Source organism: Xenopus tropicalis, chromosome 7 (assembly GCF_000004195.4).
Source record: "Xenopus tropicalis strain Nigerian chromosome 7, UCB_Xtro_10.0, whole genome shotgun sequence".
Classification (NCBI taxonomy): domain Eukaryota; kingdom Metazoa; phylum Chordata; class Amphibia; order Anura; family Pipidae; genus Xenopus; species Xenopus tropicalis.
In genome coordinates this window covers 122645043-122662935 of record NC_030683.2, presented here as the reverse complement: position 1 = coordinate 122662935, position 17893 = coordinate 122645043, and the positions used below count along the sequence as shown (strand labels likewise).

General features: G+C 39.0%; 1 protein-coding gene across 1 annotated transcript; it reads left to right on the top strand.

The window, feature by feature from the left end:
- On the top strand, nucleotides 1-1792 carry LOC116412432. Its single transcript, XM_031906649.1, has 4 exons — nucleotides 1-380; nucleotides 684-761; nucleotides 956-1036; nucleotides 1230-1792. Exons 1-4 carry the CDS (start codon nucleotides 144-146, stop codon nucleotides 1587-1589), a joined length of 756 nt encoding a protein of 251 aa, XP_031762509.1. The 5' UTR covers nucleotides 1-143; the 3' UTR covers nucleotides 1590-1792.
- The last annotated feature ends 16101 nt before the right edge of the window (nucleotides 1793-17893 follow it).

Below are 17893 nucleotides of genomic sequence, written 5' to 3'. Positions count from 1 at the left end.
TGATTTTCATTGGATTTTTTCGAGTAAGATTTATTTTTAAAGGTTGATGTTATGAATATGCTGATTGATATGAATGATATATAATCTTTATAAAGTGCAGTGGAATATGTCAGAACTATATAGCATGAAATAAGTGAAAATAAATGTACAGCACCCTGTGCCAAATATCTGACCCATGTACATTTCTCTTACAGGAAAAAGATATTAAACTAAATTATCACAAATATGATCAAACTGAAGTTGTCGATAACATTGAGTCCTGGCCAGTTTGCCCTGTGCCAGTTGAAACAGACAATTATGTCGAGACCAGCAATTCCCTGTTTGAACAGGAGAAACTCAAGCCAATTGTTATACTGATCCCTGAGGATATCAGATGTGATGTAAGTAAATATTTTTCTTTATGTTTTTTGTGTGTATGTTATTGATGCAGGAATAGAAAGCTTGATATAGAATAGAAAAAAACTTAGTCTGTCTTGATCCATTTAAACGACTGTGTTGAAAAATGAAGATACAGCCAGTAGTCACAGAAACACATTACAAAAATTAAATGTGTTAAGTAGGGCAAATAACCCAAATATTTTATCACGTGTGACTTGACACTATACATGACAGATTCTTATGGGTTTTACTAATATGTTATATAGTGTTTTACTGAGTGAGTAATTGCTTATATCCTATTGCAGGGCTTGCTGTGTCCCATTCCACCTATAGAGGAGCAGCTTAATAGAGCAGATCCAGAGCTGAGCAGCATCCTTATTCAGGTAAGATGGAATCTTAAAGAAAGAATATGTTATATGGGGTGGGTGTGACATACAATGATTAGGTTATTTATTTCTTTGACTAATGACATATTTGACTAATAATATCTGGTTGTGCATGAAGCCCATGATGTAGGACTAACAGTTTTGCTGCCATTTTGCTGTCCAACTGTCTAACTGATTTCTGTCTATTGTAGGATTTCCTGCCTATTGTACAATATATTGAGCTCCTCATGACTCCTACTGAGAATAAAACTAGTCTTAATGAAGAACTTATGGTAAGTTGCCAGGAGCTGATATTTAGAGACTGCCCAAAAAGTAAATGATAATTAGAAAACAATTATCTAAGCCATGATGGTTGTTGGTGTTTTACTATGTAGTCATACAATATAATATATTAATTCTATGTAGTAACCATTTCTAGGGAAATAATGTTCTTTGTAATGAGTCTCCTTCTCTTCTTTCATGTAGGACCTATTTTCATTAGAAAAGTTCATCATTCTACTGGACCTCTTGTGCCTCTATTGGTACTACAAAAAGGGCTCAGAAAAGGACAAAGAAGATGCCTCTGCTAAGACAGAGTGCAATGTTGAAGAAAACGAGGATGAAGAAGCAGAACATATAAGAGAAAGCGCAGTCCCTAGCGACTGTACTTATTTCTTCCAACATGAACATCTGCAAACAAAGTCCAAAAAGAAACGCCTCGGCTTTAATGTGAGGAAGAGTTTCTGTCGTCCACATAAAACAAAGAGAAATGGAACAAATGAGAGGAAGGAATTGAGTCGTCTCTTCCTACACTCCATTCGCCAGTGCATCCAAAGGGATATGTGAGAACGTTTTATAATCCCTATGCTGAGAACATTCGATTGGAACCAGAAAAGGACGCTAATACTGGAATTTGACATTAAAAATAATTCCGAAAGCAAATACAGTTGGAGGAGAAAATGAAAAAAATCGGGTGGGCGGGTGGATAGAATCTCCTCCAGATTTTTCCTATACTTCATTCGGATAGAGACAAGAAGAATGAAAAACGTTTTCATCACATATTTTCTTACACAAAATGTAGACTTGATGCTGACAAACAATTTGCCAGAATTTTGTTACAATATTGACTTAATAAATTGCTGAAATGTTTTCATGCTGGATGAAATTTTATTTAAAAGCTGTCTATCAGAAAAAAAATTAGTTTGAAATTAGTTAGTAAATGTTGCCTGGCGAGAACAGGGAAAACAAAAAGTTAATTTTCTCTCCAAGAATATTGGGGCCATAGAACCATAGATATTATTTAAAATACATAACTTTTCTTTATGTGAGAATCTGATAAAGGCTTCATTCAGAAAATGAACAGGAAGTTGGTATCTTCTATAGAGTAACAGGCTAAACAAGAGTTGCGCCTCTTGCACTTCCGCATAGTTTCGTTTAGCGCTGCTCAGACATTTCTGTTCTGAATTGAGCACAGAATCCTCGATTCACATAGGGGAACCCTGGTGCTACCGGACCAGGCAGAAGCTACAGGGTTCCATTTGTGCCCAAAATAACTAAAAATGATGGAAATGGGATTTCAGGGCGATTGGGTCTGATTTGCAACTAAATGCAAACAGTTGCGGCTGGCACAGTGCAGTTGTGTCAAGCACTTGCAGATGTAATTGAGCCGTTAGGGTTTCATACAGTTATTTACACAAATATGCATGGATAAAAATATTTAACTCTACATTCTGGCAGCTTGTTGATCAGAAACACATTCAGTGCCGCCAATTATAGAATCTACTATAGTTAGGGTTGCCACCTTTCCTGGAAACTCTAGGTGGGGTAGAAGGAGTAGGCCGCACCATCATGGGGGCGGGGGCTACGGTACAGCAATCGGCCTGGTTTTCCAAACTGGGAAAACCGGGCAAGTAGTTTTGACCTGGACAGCCCTACCAAAAACCGGGCTGTCATGGTCAAAATCGGACAGGTGGAAACCCTACGTGTAGTGCCCCACTTGCATCACTTTCAAGGGTAGCTTATAGAGCCACTTTACTGTTCTGCTTCCATTCCCCTATATATGTGCAACCAGCAGAGATGGAAAGGAGTGTCCCTTGGAACATAATCACCCTGGGGGCCCAAAACAACAACAGGCGGTGGGGAAATTACCTGTGTCCCCAACAGTGTTCCCTCTAAAGCCTAATGGCAGCCCTCCTCATGTGCCTCCTTAATGCACCATCTACATGTATAATGTGGGTAGGTTGGTAGTGGTGAGCTCGGTAATACATTCAAGTGAAGAGAAAGTAACATGAAATTGCCACCCCTCCCATTGCTACAATTTCAGTGGAATATGAAAAAAACCTTACATTTAATAACTATTATTTAAACCTTGCAATTGGTTCCTTTTTCGTTATTTTTAGTTTTTTTTAATGGTTTAAATTTTTGTTCAGTGGCTCTCCAGTTTGGAGCAGCTATCTGGTTGCTAGGGTCGAAAGAACCTTAGCAACCAGGGAGCAGTTCAAATGAGAGACTGATATATGAATAGGAGAGGACCTGAATAGAAAAACAAGTTATAAAAAAAAAAGAATAAAAATAAAATTGTAGCCTCACAGAGCAATACTTTTTAGCTGCCGGGGTCAGTGACCCCCATTTGAATGCTGCAAAGAGTTAGAAGAAGGCAAATAGTTCAAAAACTATAAAAAAATAATGAATACCAATTATAAAGTTGTTTAGAATAGGCCATTCTGTAAAATATTAAAAGTTAACTGAAAGGTGACCCACCCCTTCAAAGCGAGGACTAACTTCTCTCAGAAATGATGTGTATATATACCATGTGTGACTACCTGCATAATTGGAGAAAACAGAAATGATGGATGAGGTAAACTTAAGAATGCCTCTGTCCAATCCTTCAATATATTAATTTTGCCCCTGCCACACTTCTGTCCTCTAATAAATGCAGCCTTTCTAATAACAAGTACACCATAAAAGATCCAACAGGTGGAAAATGAAAGCATTTACCACTTATAAGGTAAAATGTGACCAAACAGCATTGATAAAAATGTCACTTTCACCCCAGTTTGGACAGAGGGTGCTGGGAGTTCTATTACAATGCACGAGGGCTGAAAGCTAAAGCATTCCCTGGATAAAACTCCTCTTGCATACAATTAATAATTGTAGACTATTCAAAGTTGGTGCTGGGGGGGGGGGCAGATTGAGTTAAAGAGATACTGACATGATTTTTATGGTATACTTATTATCTCTAAATGACACTGTTACACAGCAAATAATTCCCTCTGCCATTTAACATTTTATTCTTGAACCAACAAATGTATTTGTAGCTGTAATATTGGTGTGTAGGCGCCATCTCAGTGCCTTGTGCCTGAGTCTGAGCTTTCAGCCAGCGCTACACATTAGAACTGCTTTCAGCTAACCTATTGTTTCTCCTACTCCCATGTAACTGGAGGAGTCCCAAGCCGGACTTGGATTTCTTACTATTGAGTGCTATTCTGATACCTACTGGGAGCTGCTATCTTGCTCCCTTCCCATTGTTCTGCTGATCGGCTGCTGGGGGTGAGGGGGCGGGATATCACTCCAACTTGCAGCGCAGCAGTAAAGTGTGCCTGAGTCTGAGCTTTCAGCCAGCGCTACACATTAGAACTGCTTTCAGCTAACCTATTGTTTCTCCTACTCCCATGTAACTGGAGGAGTCCCAAGCCGGACTTGGATTTCTTACTATTGAGTGCTATGCTGATACCTACCGGGAGATGCTATCTTGCTCCCTTCCCATTGTTCTGCTGATCGGCTGCAGGGGGTGAGGGGGGGGGATATCACTCCAACTTGCAGCACAGCAGTAAAGTGTGAGTGAAGTTTATCAGAGCACAGGACACATGGCTGTGGCACCCTGGGAAATGAAGTATATGGCTAGCCCCATGTGAAATTTAAAAATTAAATGAAAAATTAAGTGAAAAAACATGTTTTCCCATTACAGTATTCCTTTAACTTGGTAGCACTCTCAGTAGGCTAGTAATACGTAAAGGTAATATTTAAAGGTGGTAACTTTTAAATTAACTTTTAATATGATGTAGAGAGTGATATTCTAAAACAATTTTTCATTATGTGTGGGTTTTTTTTAATTATTTCACTTTTTGTTCAGCAACTCTCCAGTTTGGAATTTTAGCAGCTATCTGGTTGCTAGGGTTCAAATGACCCTAGCAAAAAAAGCAGTGGTGTGAGTGAGACATTGGCATATGAATGGGAGAGGCCTGAACAGAAAGGTCACTTAAAAAAAAAAAAAAAGAAAATATAACAATAAAACTGGAGCCTCACAGATCAATAGATTATTTGGCATTCTAAGTACGGCCCATTCTGTAACATACTAAATTAATTTGAAGGTGAACTACCCTAAGCCTAACTAAACATAACATGGATAAAACCAATAACACGTGAGCAATCTAAAAGAGAATTGCTAGACTCCCATAAAATACACTGACCTTTTCAAAAGGGTTTGCAAAGGGGCCAGAGCTTGTACACATATTCCCTTAATGCAACACAAACCTTTAACGAGCAGTTGATTAAAGGAATATCCAGACAGTGGGGCTCATGAACATCCACAAGGGCAGTGAGAAAAGTGGTAAGTGTAACTGTTTTTTCCCACAATGCACCATTTTCCTCCCTAGAATTCGTGATGCAGTCACTAATGGGCAATTCTCTTGACCCAATCTCGCTGCTCCTACCACAACTGCGTCCAGTGCACCAAAATGGCTGCAACTGCATGCATGCTTCACATTTGCACCAAGTATTTTTTATCTGTCTGGTTTCGCTACTGTCATGTTCGCTATGCAAGTTAAACGCGCACCCTATTTTTTTTGGCACAGCTGGGCAACTGCGGCAATCCACTGAGGGAACCCTGGGACTACTAACTGATCTGGAAGTGCCAGTAGCCCCAGGGTTCTTGTGTCAAAAGGCAGAGCAGGGCCGGATTCAGAATGTAAGGCAGGAGGGGTTTAGCAGCGCCATGTGCAACTATAGGGAAATGCAAAAAGCGCATTTTAAAGAAAGTACCTTTAATAAGAGTGGCTATACATGCAACTTGCTTAAGGGGAAAGCACAATATGACCACTGAGCTTGTGGAGTTAATGAGCCCTAGTGTGTCTTATAGAGGCTTATTCTTCAAAGTATGAGCTTTTTGTTGAGCTATTTGCAAGTCCAGCAGCTATCTGGTTGCTATGGTCTTCTTTAATTTAGCAACCGGTAAGCAAGAGACTGGAATGTGAACAGGAGAGGGACTGATTAGAAAAACCAGAAATAAAAAGTGACTTATGTCGATTGATACATAACATATATCTACATGTGTCAATGGAAATAAAAAATATTTTGCCTAAAGGAGCACAGTTTTATAATAAGCACTTCATAGCAATACTAACAGCACAAAGCAAATGGAGGCAGTGGGAGTATAGGGCACAGTATAGGGCTAAGAAAAGCAGTATTTGTACTCAGTAATCAGACCCAATGAATGCAGACTGGCTATCCTTCCTGGGAAGGTTCCCTTCTCTTCTCCCAGGCATCCCTGGGGCTGCCAGGCTCACCCAGCCTGTTACTGAGGTAGATTATGATGTCTCAGGTAGGTGGAGCTAGGACACTGGAGTTGGGCTGGACAGAAGCACCTACATCCAGGCCTACAGAGATAAACTAGGGAATGGGAACCTTTGTACAGCTGAATTCAACATAATGCATTTACTGCAGAGGCTCCACAAACAGGCTGTAGAACCAAACCTACAGAAAGAGAATTCCCATGTAATTTATTCTGTCACATGCTGCTAATACCAAAGTACTTTATTAAGCTGTATGTAATAATAATAAAGTGCATAATATAACATTTAATAATTACATTTACATTATATATGTAATAATTGAATTACATACTATACACTAGTTGCACCACCCCCAAATCCCCGGTACTTGGAAAAATTGTCTTGCTTGGGGACCACTGTGTTACTGGATTGAACTGGAGATACTTTACTGAATTTACCTGACGGATACAGAGAGCAAGGAAGATGCTTTAAATAATTAAAAAACATCCCAACTGACTGGATCCTGGATAGCGCTCAACATGGCGGCCAGACCGGCAGATAATATCACGGACATGCAGCAGAAACAGCATGAACATTGTGCTCAACATGGCAGCCAGACCGGCAGATAATATCACAGACATGCAGCAGAAACAGCAGGAATCCGGTATGAACATTGTGCTCAACATGGCGGCCAGACCGGCAGATAAAATCATGGACATGCAGCTGAAACAGTAGGAATCCCTTCTAAATAGAGAGGGATTCGTTGAGCAAAGCAATGGCTGAGACAAAGACTGAGATTAGAAATGTTGTTTAACTTTGAGACATTAATATTAATTTTTGGTAAACTGCAATTGTGAATTACAAATTATTATGTTGTAAAAAAAATGTTTTAACTAACCTTACTAACCATTACTAACCTTTACTAACCATGACCTAATGTAAATAAAAATTATTACTCTACAAACTTGTGTATTTATTCAGAGTTCCCTGTACAACTGCCTTTTAGTATTCTTATACTTCCTTAATATAATATTCTATTTTACAGTAGGGGGTACATTTTACTTATAATACATGAGTGATACTCAGAGTTCCCTGTATAACTCAGCTTGCAGCCTTGTGCCTTTATATGGGCACAGAACCCCTCAGTGACTGCTAATATCCTTATCATTTACAGTAGGGGGCACATTATCCCTTATAATACATGAGTGATACTCAGAGTTCCCTGTATAACTCAGCCTGCAGCCTTGTGCCTTTATATGGGCACAGAACCCCTCAGTGACTGCTAATATCCTTATCATTTACAGTAGGGGGTACATTATCCCTTATAATACATGAGTGATACTCAGAGTTCCCTGTATAACTCAGCCTGCAGCCTTGTGCCTTTATTTGGGCACAGAACCCCTCAGTGACTGCTAATATCCTTATCATTTACAGTAGGGGGTACATTATCCCTTATAATACATGAGTGATACTCAGAGTTCCCTGTATAACTCAGCCTGCAGCCTTGTGCCTTTATATGGGCACAGAACCCCTCAGTGACTGCTAATATCCTTATCATTTACAGTAGGGGGTAAAGTATCCCTTATAGTACATGAGTGATACTCACAGTTCCCTGTATAACTCAGCCTGCAGCCTTGTGCCTTTATATGGGCACAGAACCCCTCAGTGACTGCCAATATCCTTATCATTTACAGTAGGGGTACATTATCCCTTATAATACATGAGTGATACCCAGAGTTCCCTGTATAACTCAGCCTGCAGCCTTGTGCCTTTATATGGGCACAGAACCCCTCAGTGACTGCTAATATCCTTATCATTTACAGTAGGGGGTACATTATCCCTTATAATACATGAGTGATACTCAGAGTTCCCTGTATAACTCAGCCTGCAGCCTTGTGCTTTATATGGCCACAGAACTCCTCAGTGACTGCTAATATCCTTATTATTTACAGTAGGGGGTACATTATCCCTTATAATACATGAGTGATACTCAGAGTTCCCTGTATAACTCAGCCTGCAGCCTTGTGCCTTTATATGGCTACAGAACCCTTCAGTGACTGCTAATATCCTTATCATTTACAGTAGAGGGTAAAGTATAAACTTATAATACATGAGTGATACTCACAGTTCCCTGTATAACTCAGCCTGCAGCCTTGTGCCTTAAGGCTCATGGCAGTCGGGGCGTAGGGCGGATATTTGCGGCAAGCCGAAAAGCGCTTGCCGAAAATACCGCCCTACACCTCCTACATGTGCCTGCACCCGAATGAATGGAATACGCTCGGGTGCAGGCACATGTAGCCGTAATACGCATGAAAACGCGAGAGAATGCAAAGTCTTGCGTTTTTATGCGTATTTCAGCTACAGTACATGTGCCTGCACCTGAGCGTATCTCATTCATTCCGGTGCAGGCACATGTAGGAGGCGTAGGGCGATATTTTCAGCAATCGCTTTTCCGTTTGCCGAAAATATCCACCCTATGCCTTGTCTGGCATCAGCCTTATATGGTCAACCCCCCTATTTCTCAAGTTACCTGAATTTGGTGACTCTCCCCTGTTCTCCCGTCCCCCATCAGCATTCTCACAAGTGTCAAAAATTTCTGCAGTGAATTTGGGGCACATATTTGCAGTAAGCATTTGATGATGATTATGATAATTTGATGGTGATGTTATTTAACCTTTTTAGTGCCACAGGACGTAGAATCTACGTCCTGGGTACTAAAGGACCAAAGTGCCATAGAACGTAGATTCTACGTCCTGGGGCACTTCCGGGTTTGGGAGCGGAGAAGCGGCTTTTCAAGCCACTTCTTCACTCTCCGCTCGTTCCCCAGCCTCCAGACACAAGTCAGAGGTGGGGAACGAGTGGCCCCTGGGTCGCGATCGCCCAGGGGCCCCATAGGAAATGTCAGGATACGCTGTCTATGCGTGTCTGACATTTCCTGCTCTCCCTTCCCTCCCCCCTGGCCCCCCTTCTCATACTCACCGGATCGGCGTCGCAGGAAGAAGCTGCAGCGGCTCCTGGGTCCTTCCTCCCACCTTCAGACGATCTCTGTGCCTGCTTGTCCCAGGTAAGTGTAAAAAAAAACACATACACACACATAATACACTAATACACACTTATACTCACACTTACACACAAACACATACATTTTGGGTAGTTGGTGGGTTTCACACATTCAGAACAGTTACACTTACACATACTTACTTGCACACTCACTTGCACACTCACACACATGCAAAAAAAACACATTTTACCATGTGTACACACTCACTTACACACTTATGTAATTTTGTATTTTTTTTTTTTTCTATCGCATCGTTTTTATTCTTGCCTGAAAAAAATGTTTTATTGCCTTTGCGGATAGCGTATTCGCTAACCGCACTGCGCAATACCTTTTGTGTATTATTTTGGTGTTTCTACTACATTTTCTGTGATTTTGGTGCATTTTTGGGTATTTTACTGCATGTTTAGCCATTTTATAGCATTTTCAGTTATGCATAGTTGTTGTTCGCTTGACTTTGTCTGTAAAACTTATTTGCCCAAGCCAAAATACTCAAACTGTTATTCTGCCTGCAGATATTATTAGGCAAAAAAAAAAAATGATTTTAGTGATTTTTTTTTAATTTTTATCAATTTTAGTGCTTTTTACATTGTTCTTTGTTACTTGTCTTTGCACATGGACATTTTGTCTGCTGTATTTCAATTTGGCATCCTCTGTACCCCACATAGTTTGGTAAATCTATTCATAATGGGCATCAAACTGTTCAGTAGACCCCTGGCGTTCATAGTTAGAATGTTTTATGTTGGTACGTTACTAAATGTGGGGTACATAATGGGGTAAAATGCAAGCTTTGTGACAATTTTCAGAAATGTCATAAAAACCGTTCTGTTTAGCATAGCTTTGTAGTTTGGTAGTTTGCAGTAGAAAGATGTATTTACCCATTTTTGTTTTGTCAGAATGTGTACTTTCGGAAAATATATGGTTTTCTAGGGTCTCTCTACTGTTAGGGGATCTTATGCCGCATAATACACATACCGGGTGCAAAAACTGCATGAGCCGGAGCGTCTTATGTGAAAATTCATATGCACTATTTTTACTTGGGTGCCCCTGTACCCCACATAGTTTGGTAAATCTATGCATATAGGGCATCAAACTGTTCAGTAGGCCCCTGGCGTTCATAATTAGAATGTTTTATGTTGATACGGTACAAAATGTGGGGGTACATAATGGGGTAAAATGCAAGCTTTGTGACAATTTTCAGAAATGTCATAAAACCGTTCTGTTTAGCATAGCTTTGTAGTTTGGTAGTTTGCAGTAGAAAGATGTATTTACCCATTTTTGTTTTGTCAGAATGTGTACTTTCGGAAAATATATGGTTTTCTAGGGTCTCTGTACTGTTAGGGGGTCTTATGCCGCATAATACACATACCGGGTGCAAAAACTGCATGAGCCGGAGCGTCTTATGTGAAAATTCATATGCACTATTTTTACTTGGGTGCCCCTGTACACCACATAGTTTGGTAAATCTATGCATATAGGGCATCAAACTGTTCAGTAGACCCCTGGCGTTCATATTTAGAATGTTTTATGTTGATACGGTACAAAATGTGGGGATACATAATGGGGTAAAATGCAAGCTTTGTGACAATTTTCAGAAATGTCATAAAAACCGTTCTGTTTAGCATAGCTTTGTAGTTTGGTAGTTTGCAGTAGAAAGATGTATTTACCCATTTTTGTTTTGTCAGAATGTGTACTTTCGGAAAATATATGGTTTTCTAGGGTCTCTGTACTGTTAGGGGGTCTTATGCCGCATAATACACATACCGGGTGCAAAAACTGCATGAGCCGGAGCGTCTTATGTAAAATTCATATGCACTATTTTTACTTGGGTGCCCCTGTACACCACATAGTTTGGTAAATCTATGCATATAGGGCATCAAACTGTTCAGTAGACCCCTGGCGTTCATATTTAGAATGTTTTATGTTGATACGGTACAAAATGTGGGGATACATAATGGGGTAAAATGCAAGCTTTGTGACAATTTTCAGAAATGTCATAAAAACGTTCTGTTCAGCATAGCTTTGTAGTTTGGTAGTTTGCAGTAGAAAGATGTATTTACCCATTTTTGTTTTGTCAGAATGTGTACTTTCGGAAAATATATGGTTTTCTAGGGTCTCTGTACTGTTAGGGGGTCTTATGCCGCATAATACACATACCGGGTGCAAAAACTGCATGAGCCGGAGCGTCTTATGTAAAATTCATATGCACTATTTTTACTTGGGTGCCCCTGTACCCCACATAGTTTGGTAAATCTATGCATATAGGACATCAAACTGCTCAGTAGGCCCCTGGCGTTCATATTTAGAATGTTTTATGTTGATACGGTACAAAATGTGGGGGTACATAATAGGGTAAAATGCAAGCTTTGTGACAATTTTCAGAAATGTCATAAAAACCGTTCTGTTTAGCATAGCTTTGTAGTTTGGTAGTTTGCAGTAGAAAGATGTATTTACCCATTTTTGTTTTGTCAGAATGTGTACTTTCGGAAAATATATGGTTTTCTAAGGTTTCTGTACTGTTAGGGGGTCTTATGCCGCATAATACACATACCGGGTGCAAAAACTGCATGAGCCGGAGCGTCTTATGTGAAAATTCATATGCACTTTTTTTACTTGGGTGCCCCTGTACACCACATAGTTTGGTAAATCTATGCATATAGGGCATCAAACTGTTCAGTAGACCCCTGGCGTTCATATTTAGAATGTTTTATGTTGATACGGTACAAAATGTGGGGATACATAATGGGGTAAAATGCAAGCTTTGTGACAATTTTCAGAAATGTCATAAAAACCGTTCTGTTTAGCATAGCTTTGTAGTTTGGTAGTTTGCAGTAGAAAGATGTATTTACCCATTTTTGTTTTGTCAGAATGTGTACTTTCGGAAAATATATGGTTTTCTAGGGTCTCTGTACTGTTAGGGGGTCTTATGCCGCATAATACACATACCGGGTGCAAAAACTGCATGAGCCGGAGCGTCTTATGTGAAAATTCATATGCACAATTTTTACTTGGGTGCCCCTGTACCCCACATAGTTTGGTAAATCTATGCATATAGGGCATCAAACTGTTCAGTAGGCCCCTGGCGTTCATATTTAGAATGTTTTATGTTGATACGGTACAAAATGTGGGGGTACATAATAGGGTAAAATGCAAGCTTTGTGACAATTTTCAGAAATGTCATAAAAACCGTTCTGTTTAGCATAGCTTTGTAGTTTGGTAGTTTGCAGTAGAAAGATGTATTTACCCATTTTTGTTTTGTCAGAATGTGTACTTTCGGAAAATATATGGTTTTCTAGGGTCTCTGTACTGTTAGGGGGTCTTATGCCGCATAATACACATACCGGGTGCAAAAACTGCATGAGCCGGAGCGTCTTATGTGAAAATTCATATGCACTATTTTTACTTGGGTGCCCCTGTACACCACATAGTTTGGTAAATCTATGCATATAGGGCATCAAACTGTTCAGTAGACCCCTGGCGTTCATATTTAGAATGTTTTATGTTGATACGGTACAAAATGTGGGGATACATAATGGGGTAAAATGCAAGCTTTGTGACAATTTTCAGAAATGTCATAAAAACCGTTCTGTTTAGCATAGCTTTGTAGTTTGGTAGTTTGCAGTAGAAAGATGTATTTACCCATTTTTGTTTTGTCAGAATGTGTACTTTCGGAAAATATATGGTTTTCTAGGGTCTCTGTACTGTTAGGGGGTCTTATGCCGCATAATACACATACCGGGTGCAAAAACAGCATGAGCCGGAGCGTCTTATGTGAAAATTCATATGCACAATTTTTACTTGGGTGCCCCTGTACCCCACATAGTTTGGTAAATCTATGCATATAGGGCATCAAACTGTTCAGTAGACCCCTGGTGTTCATATTTAGAATGTTTTATGTTGATATGGTACAAAATGTGGGGGTACATAATGGGGTAAAATGCAAGCTTTGTGACGATTTTCAGAAATGTCAAAAAAACCGTTCTGTTTAGCATAGCTTTGTAGTTTGGTAGTTTGCAGTAGAAAGATGTATTTACCCATTTTTGTTTTGTCAGATTGTGTACTTTTGGAAAATGTATAGTTTTCTAGGGTCTCCTTACTGTTAGGGGGTCTTATGCCGCATAATGCACATGCCGGTAGCTTATATTGCAATATATACACTTTGTATGCACTAACTTCCTTTTGGGGTCTCTAAATGCCAGATACATCAGTGATCCTATGCACAATGGGCATCAAACTGTTCAGCGGACCCTTGGCTTTCATATTTAGGGTGTGTTTTCTTGGTACCTAATGTTATGTGGGACATAAGGTGCTTGAAAGTGGAAGATTTGATGTGATTTTCAGGTATTTTACCAAAACTAGCAATTTTGGGAAAGCACTGCGACTCTGTAGTTTGGAGTAGAAAGACATGGGTACCAATTTTGAATTCGCCCGAATGTGTACTTTCCAAAAATATATGGTTTTGGGGGGTCAATGTATTTTTTTGTGTTTTTACCCCACAGAAAATGCAGTAAATGTGTTGAATTTTCAGTAGCTAAATAGACCTCTGGGGCAATCTCTATGCACTAACTTCCTTATGGGGTCTCTAAATGCCAGATACAGTGCTGATCCTATGCACAATGGGCATCAAACTGTTCAACGGACCCTTGGCTTTCATATTTAGGGTGTGTTTTCTTGGTACCTAATGTTATGTGGGAGATAAGGTGCTTGAAAGTGGAAGATTTGATGTGATTTTCAGGTATTTCACCAAAACTAGCAATTTTGGGAAAGCACTGCGACTCTGTAGTTTGGAGTAGAAAGACATGGGTACCAATTTTGAATTCGCCCGAATGTGTACTTTCCAAAAATATATGGTTTTGGGGGGTCAATGTATTTTTTTGTGTTTTTACCCCACAGAAAATGCAGTAAACGTGTTGAATTTTCAGTAGCTAAAGAGACCTCTGGGGCAATCTCTATGCACTGACGTCCTTATGGGGTCTCTAAATGCCAGATACAGTGCTGATACTATGCACAATGGGCATCAAACTGTTCAGCGGACCCTTGGCTTTCATATTTAGGGTGTGTTTTCTTGGTACCTAATGTTATGTGGGACATAAGGTGCTTGAAAGTGGAAGATTTGATGTGATTTTAAGGTATTTTACCAAAACTAGCAATTTTGGGAAAGCACTGCGACTCTGTAGTTTGGAGTAGAAAGACATGGGTACCAATTTTGAATTCGCCCGAATGTGTACTTTCCAAAAATATATGGTTTTGGGGGGGTCAATGTATTTTTTTGTGTTTTTACCCCACAGAAAATGCAGTAAATGTGTTGAATTCTCAGTAGCAAAAGAGATCTCCTGGGCAATTTGTATGTACTAACTTCCTTTTGGGGTTTCTAAATTCCAGATACATCGGTGATCCTATGCACAATGGGCATCAAACCGTTCAGTGGACCATATAGGGTGTGTTTTCTTGGTACCTAATGTTATGTGGGAGATAAGGTGCTTGAAAGTGGAAGATTTGAGGTGATTTTTTCGGATTCGTCAGAATGTGTAGTTTTCAAAAATGTATGGTTTCCTGGGGTAAACCTAATGTTCCAGGATTTTTGGCTTTGGAATGTAAAGTATGCCGTATTCTGCTGTAATGCTGTGAAAATTTAGTAATTTACTGCTGGGAGTTTTTGATCTATAGAAGTCAGAAATCTCAATAAAACTATACAGGTATTGGCACGTTCGGGAGACATGAGGCTTTCCAAATCAGTTGAATTTTTGTCCATAAAATAAAATATGTTTCTGGTAGAAATCCTTATATCGTGAAAAATAGCATTTTTTCTTTTTTGTATTTCAAGCTCTAAATCTTGTTCCAGAAGTGGAAATACACAAAAACTCAGGTAGATTTGGAAAGCTCAGGTTCTCCTGAAAAAAACAATACATAGTTTGCCTACCTAAACTTAACCCTGCCCCCCCGTAAGAGCCCCTACATTGAGAGAGCACAGAATGTTTACAAAACGTCTGGCACTGGGGGGAACTGAAATGACGAATTCGGCTGGCACTTAAAGGGTTAATGTCACTTCTGGAAGCGCGCATGACCCCACTTCCGGGTAACTGGGGCAAATTTTGACATAGTAACATAGTAACATAGTAAGTTGGGTTGAAAAAAGACATACGTCCATCAAGTTCAACCATAATGCCTATACCTAACCTGCCTAACTACATTATTGAATAAGGCTCGTAAGTGTAGGAAACTTGATTGGCCCTTATGAATAATGTTTAACAGTTTAGAAATCTTCATTAATTTGAAGTATAGTTGTTTGGTTAAGTTCATGACTCAGAGTGACTGGGGGCCACAGCCTGTCCTTTTTTCCCGCTCTTTTCAAAGCTGCCAAGTAGGATGTTTAGCCTATGGTGTATCTTTAGTTTGAAATTTTTAGTAGCTGTCTGGTTGCTAGGGTCCACATTAATCCAGCAACCAGGTACTAATTTGAATGAGAAACTAGAATATGATTAGGAGAGGGTCAGAATAGAAATACAAGTAATAAAAAATGACAATAATACTGTTGCCTCACAAAGCATAAATGGAATACATGGAATTGGCACTGTATTTATCTATATATACTGTCATGTGCTTTGGTAGTATTATACATGGAATTGGCACTGTATTTATCTACTGTGTATTCTGAGGTATTTTACATGCAATTGGTACTGTATTTATCTATATATCCTGCTGTTTGATCTGGTAGTTTTTTACATGGAATTGGCACTGCATTTATCTATATATCTTGTTGTGTGTTTTGGTAGTATTTTACATGGAATTGGCACTGTATTTATCTATTTTTCCTGCCATGTGTTCTGGTAGTATTTTACATGGAATTGGCACTGTATTTATCTATATTTCCTGCCATGTGTTCTGGTAGTATTTTACATGGAATTGGCACTGTATTTATCTATATATCTTGTTGTGTGTTTTGGTAGTATTATACATGGAATTGGCACTGTATTTATCTATTTTTCCTGCCATGTGTTCTGGTAGTATTTTACATGGAATTGGCACTGTATTTATCTATATTTCCTGCCATGTGCTCTGGTAGTATTTTACATGGAATTGGCACTGTATTTATCTATTTTTCCTGCCATGTGTTCTGGTAGTATTATACATGGAATTGGCACTGTATTTATCTATATTTCCTGCCATGTGTTCTGGTAGTATTATACATGGAATTGGCACTGTATTTATCTATATTTCCTGCCATGTGTTCTGGTAGTATTTTACATGGAATTGGCACTGTATTTATCTATATTTCCTGCCATGTGTTCTGGTAGTATTATACATGGAATTGGCACTGTATTTGTCTATTTTTCCTGCCATGTGTTCTGGTAGTATTTTACATGGAATTGGCACTGTATTTATCTATATTTCCTGCCATGTGTTCTGGTAGTATTTTACATGGAATTGGCACTGTATTTATCTATATATCTTGTTGTGTGTTTTGGTAGTATTTTACATGGAATTGGCACTGTATTTATCTATTTTTCCTGCCATGTGTTCTGGTAGTATTTTACATGGAATTGGCACTGTATTTATCTATTTTTCCTGCCATGTGTTCTGGTAGTATTATACATGGAATTGGCACTGTATTTATCTATATTTCCTGCCATGTGTTCTGGTAGTATTTTACATGGAATTGGCACTGTATTTATCTATTTTTCCTGCCATGTGTTCTGGTAGTATTATACATGGAATTGGCACTGTATTTATCTATTTTTCCTGCCATGTGTTCTGGTAGTATTTTACATGGAATTGGCACTGTATTTATCTATTTTTCCTGCCATGTGTTCTGGTAGTATTTTACATGGAATTGGCACTGTATTTATCTATTTTTCCTGCCATGTGTTCTGGTAGTATTATACATGGAATTGGCACTGTATTTATCTATATTTCCTGCCATGTGTTCTGGTAGAATTTTACATGGAATTGGCACTGTATTTATTTATATTTCCTGCCATGTCTTCTGGTAGAATTTTACATGGAATTGGCACTGTATTTATCTATATATCCTGCCGTGTGCTCTGGTAGTATTTTACATGGAATTGGCACTGTATTTATCTATATTTCCTACCATGTGTTCTGGTAGTATTTTACATGGAATTGGCACTGTATTTATCTGCTGTGTATTCTGAGGTATTTTACATGGAATTGGCACTGTATTTATCTATTTTTCCTGCCATGTGTTCTGGTAGTATTTTACATGGAATTGGCACTGTATTTATCTATTTTTCCTGCCATGTGTTCTGGTAGTATTATACATGGAATTGGCACTGTATTTATCTATATTTCCTGCCATGTGTTCTGGTAGTATTATACATGGAATTGGCACTGTATTTATCTATATTTCCTGCCATGTGTTCTGGTAGAATTTTACATGGAATTGGCACTGTATTTATTTATATTTCCTGCCATGTCTTCTGGTAGAATTTTACATGGAATTGGCACTGTATTTATCTATATATCCTGCCGTGTGCTCTGGTAGTATTTTACATGGAATTGGCACTGTATTTATCTATATTTCC

Coding starts and splice junctions, on each gene's coding strand:
- LOC116412432 (XM_031906649.1), top strand. CDS start 144: ATGTACAGCACCCTGTGCCAAATATCTGACCCATGTACATTTCTCTTA. Junction 762..955: donor TGAGCAGCATCCTTATTCAG/GTAAGATGGAAT, acceptor TGTCTATTGTAG/GATTTCCTGCCTATTGTACA. Junction 1,037..1,229: donor GTCTTAATGAAGAACTTATG/GTAAGTTGCCAG, acceptor TCTTTCATGTAG/GACCTATTTTCATTAGAAAA.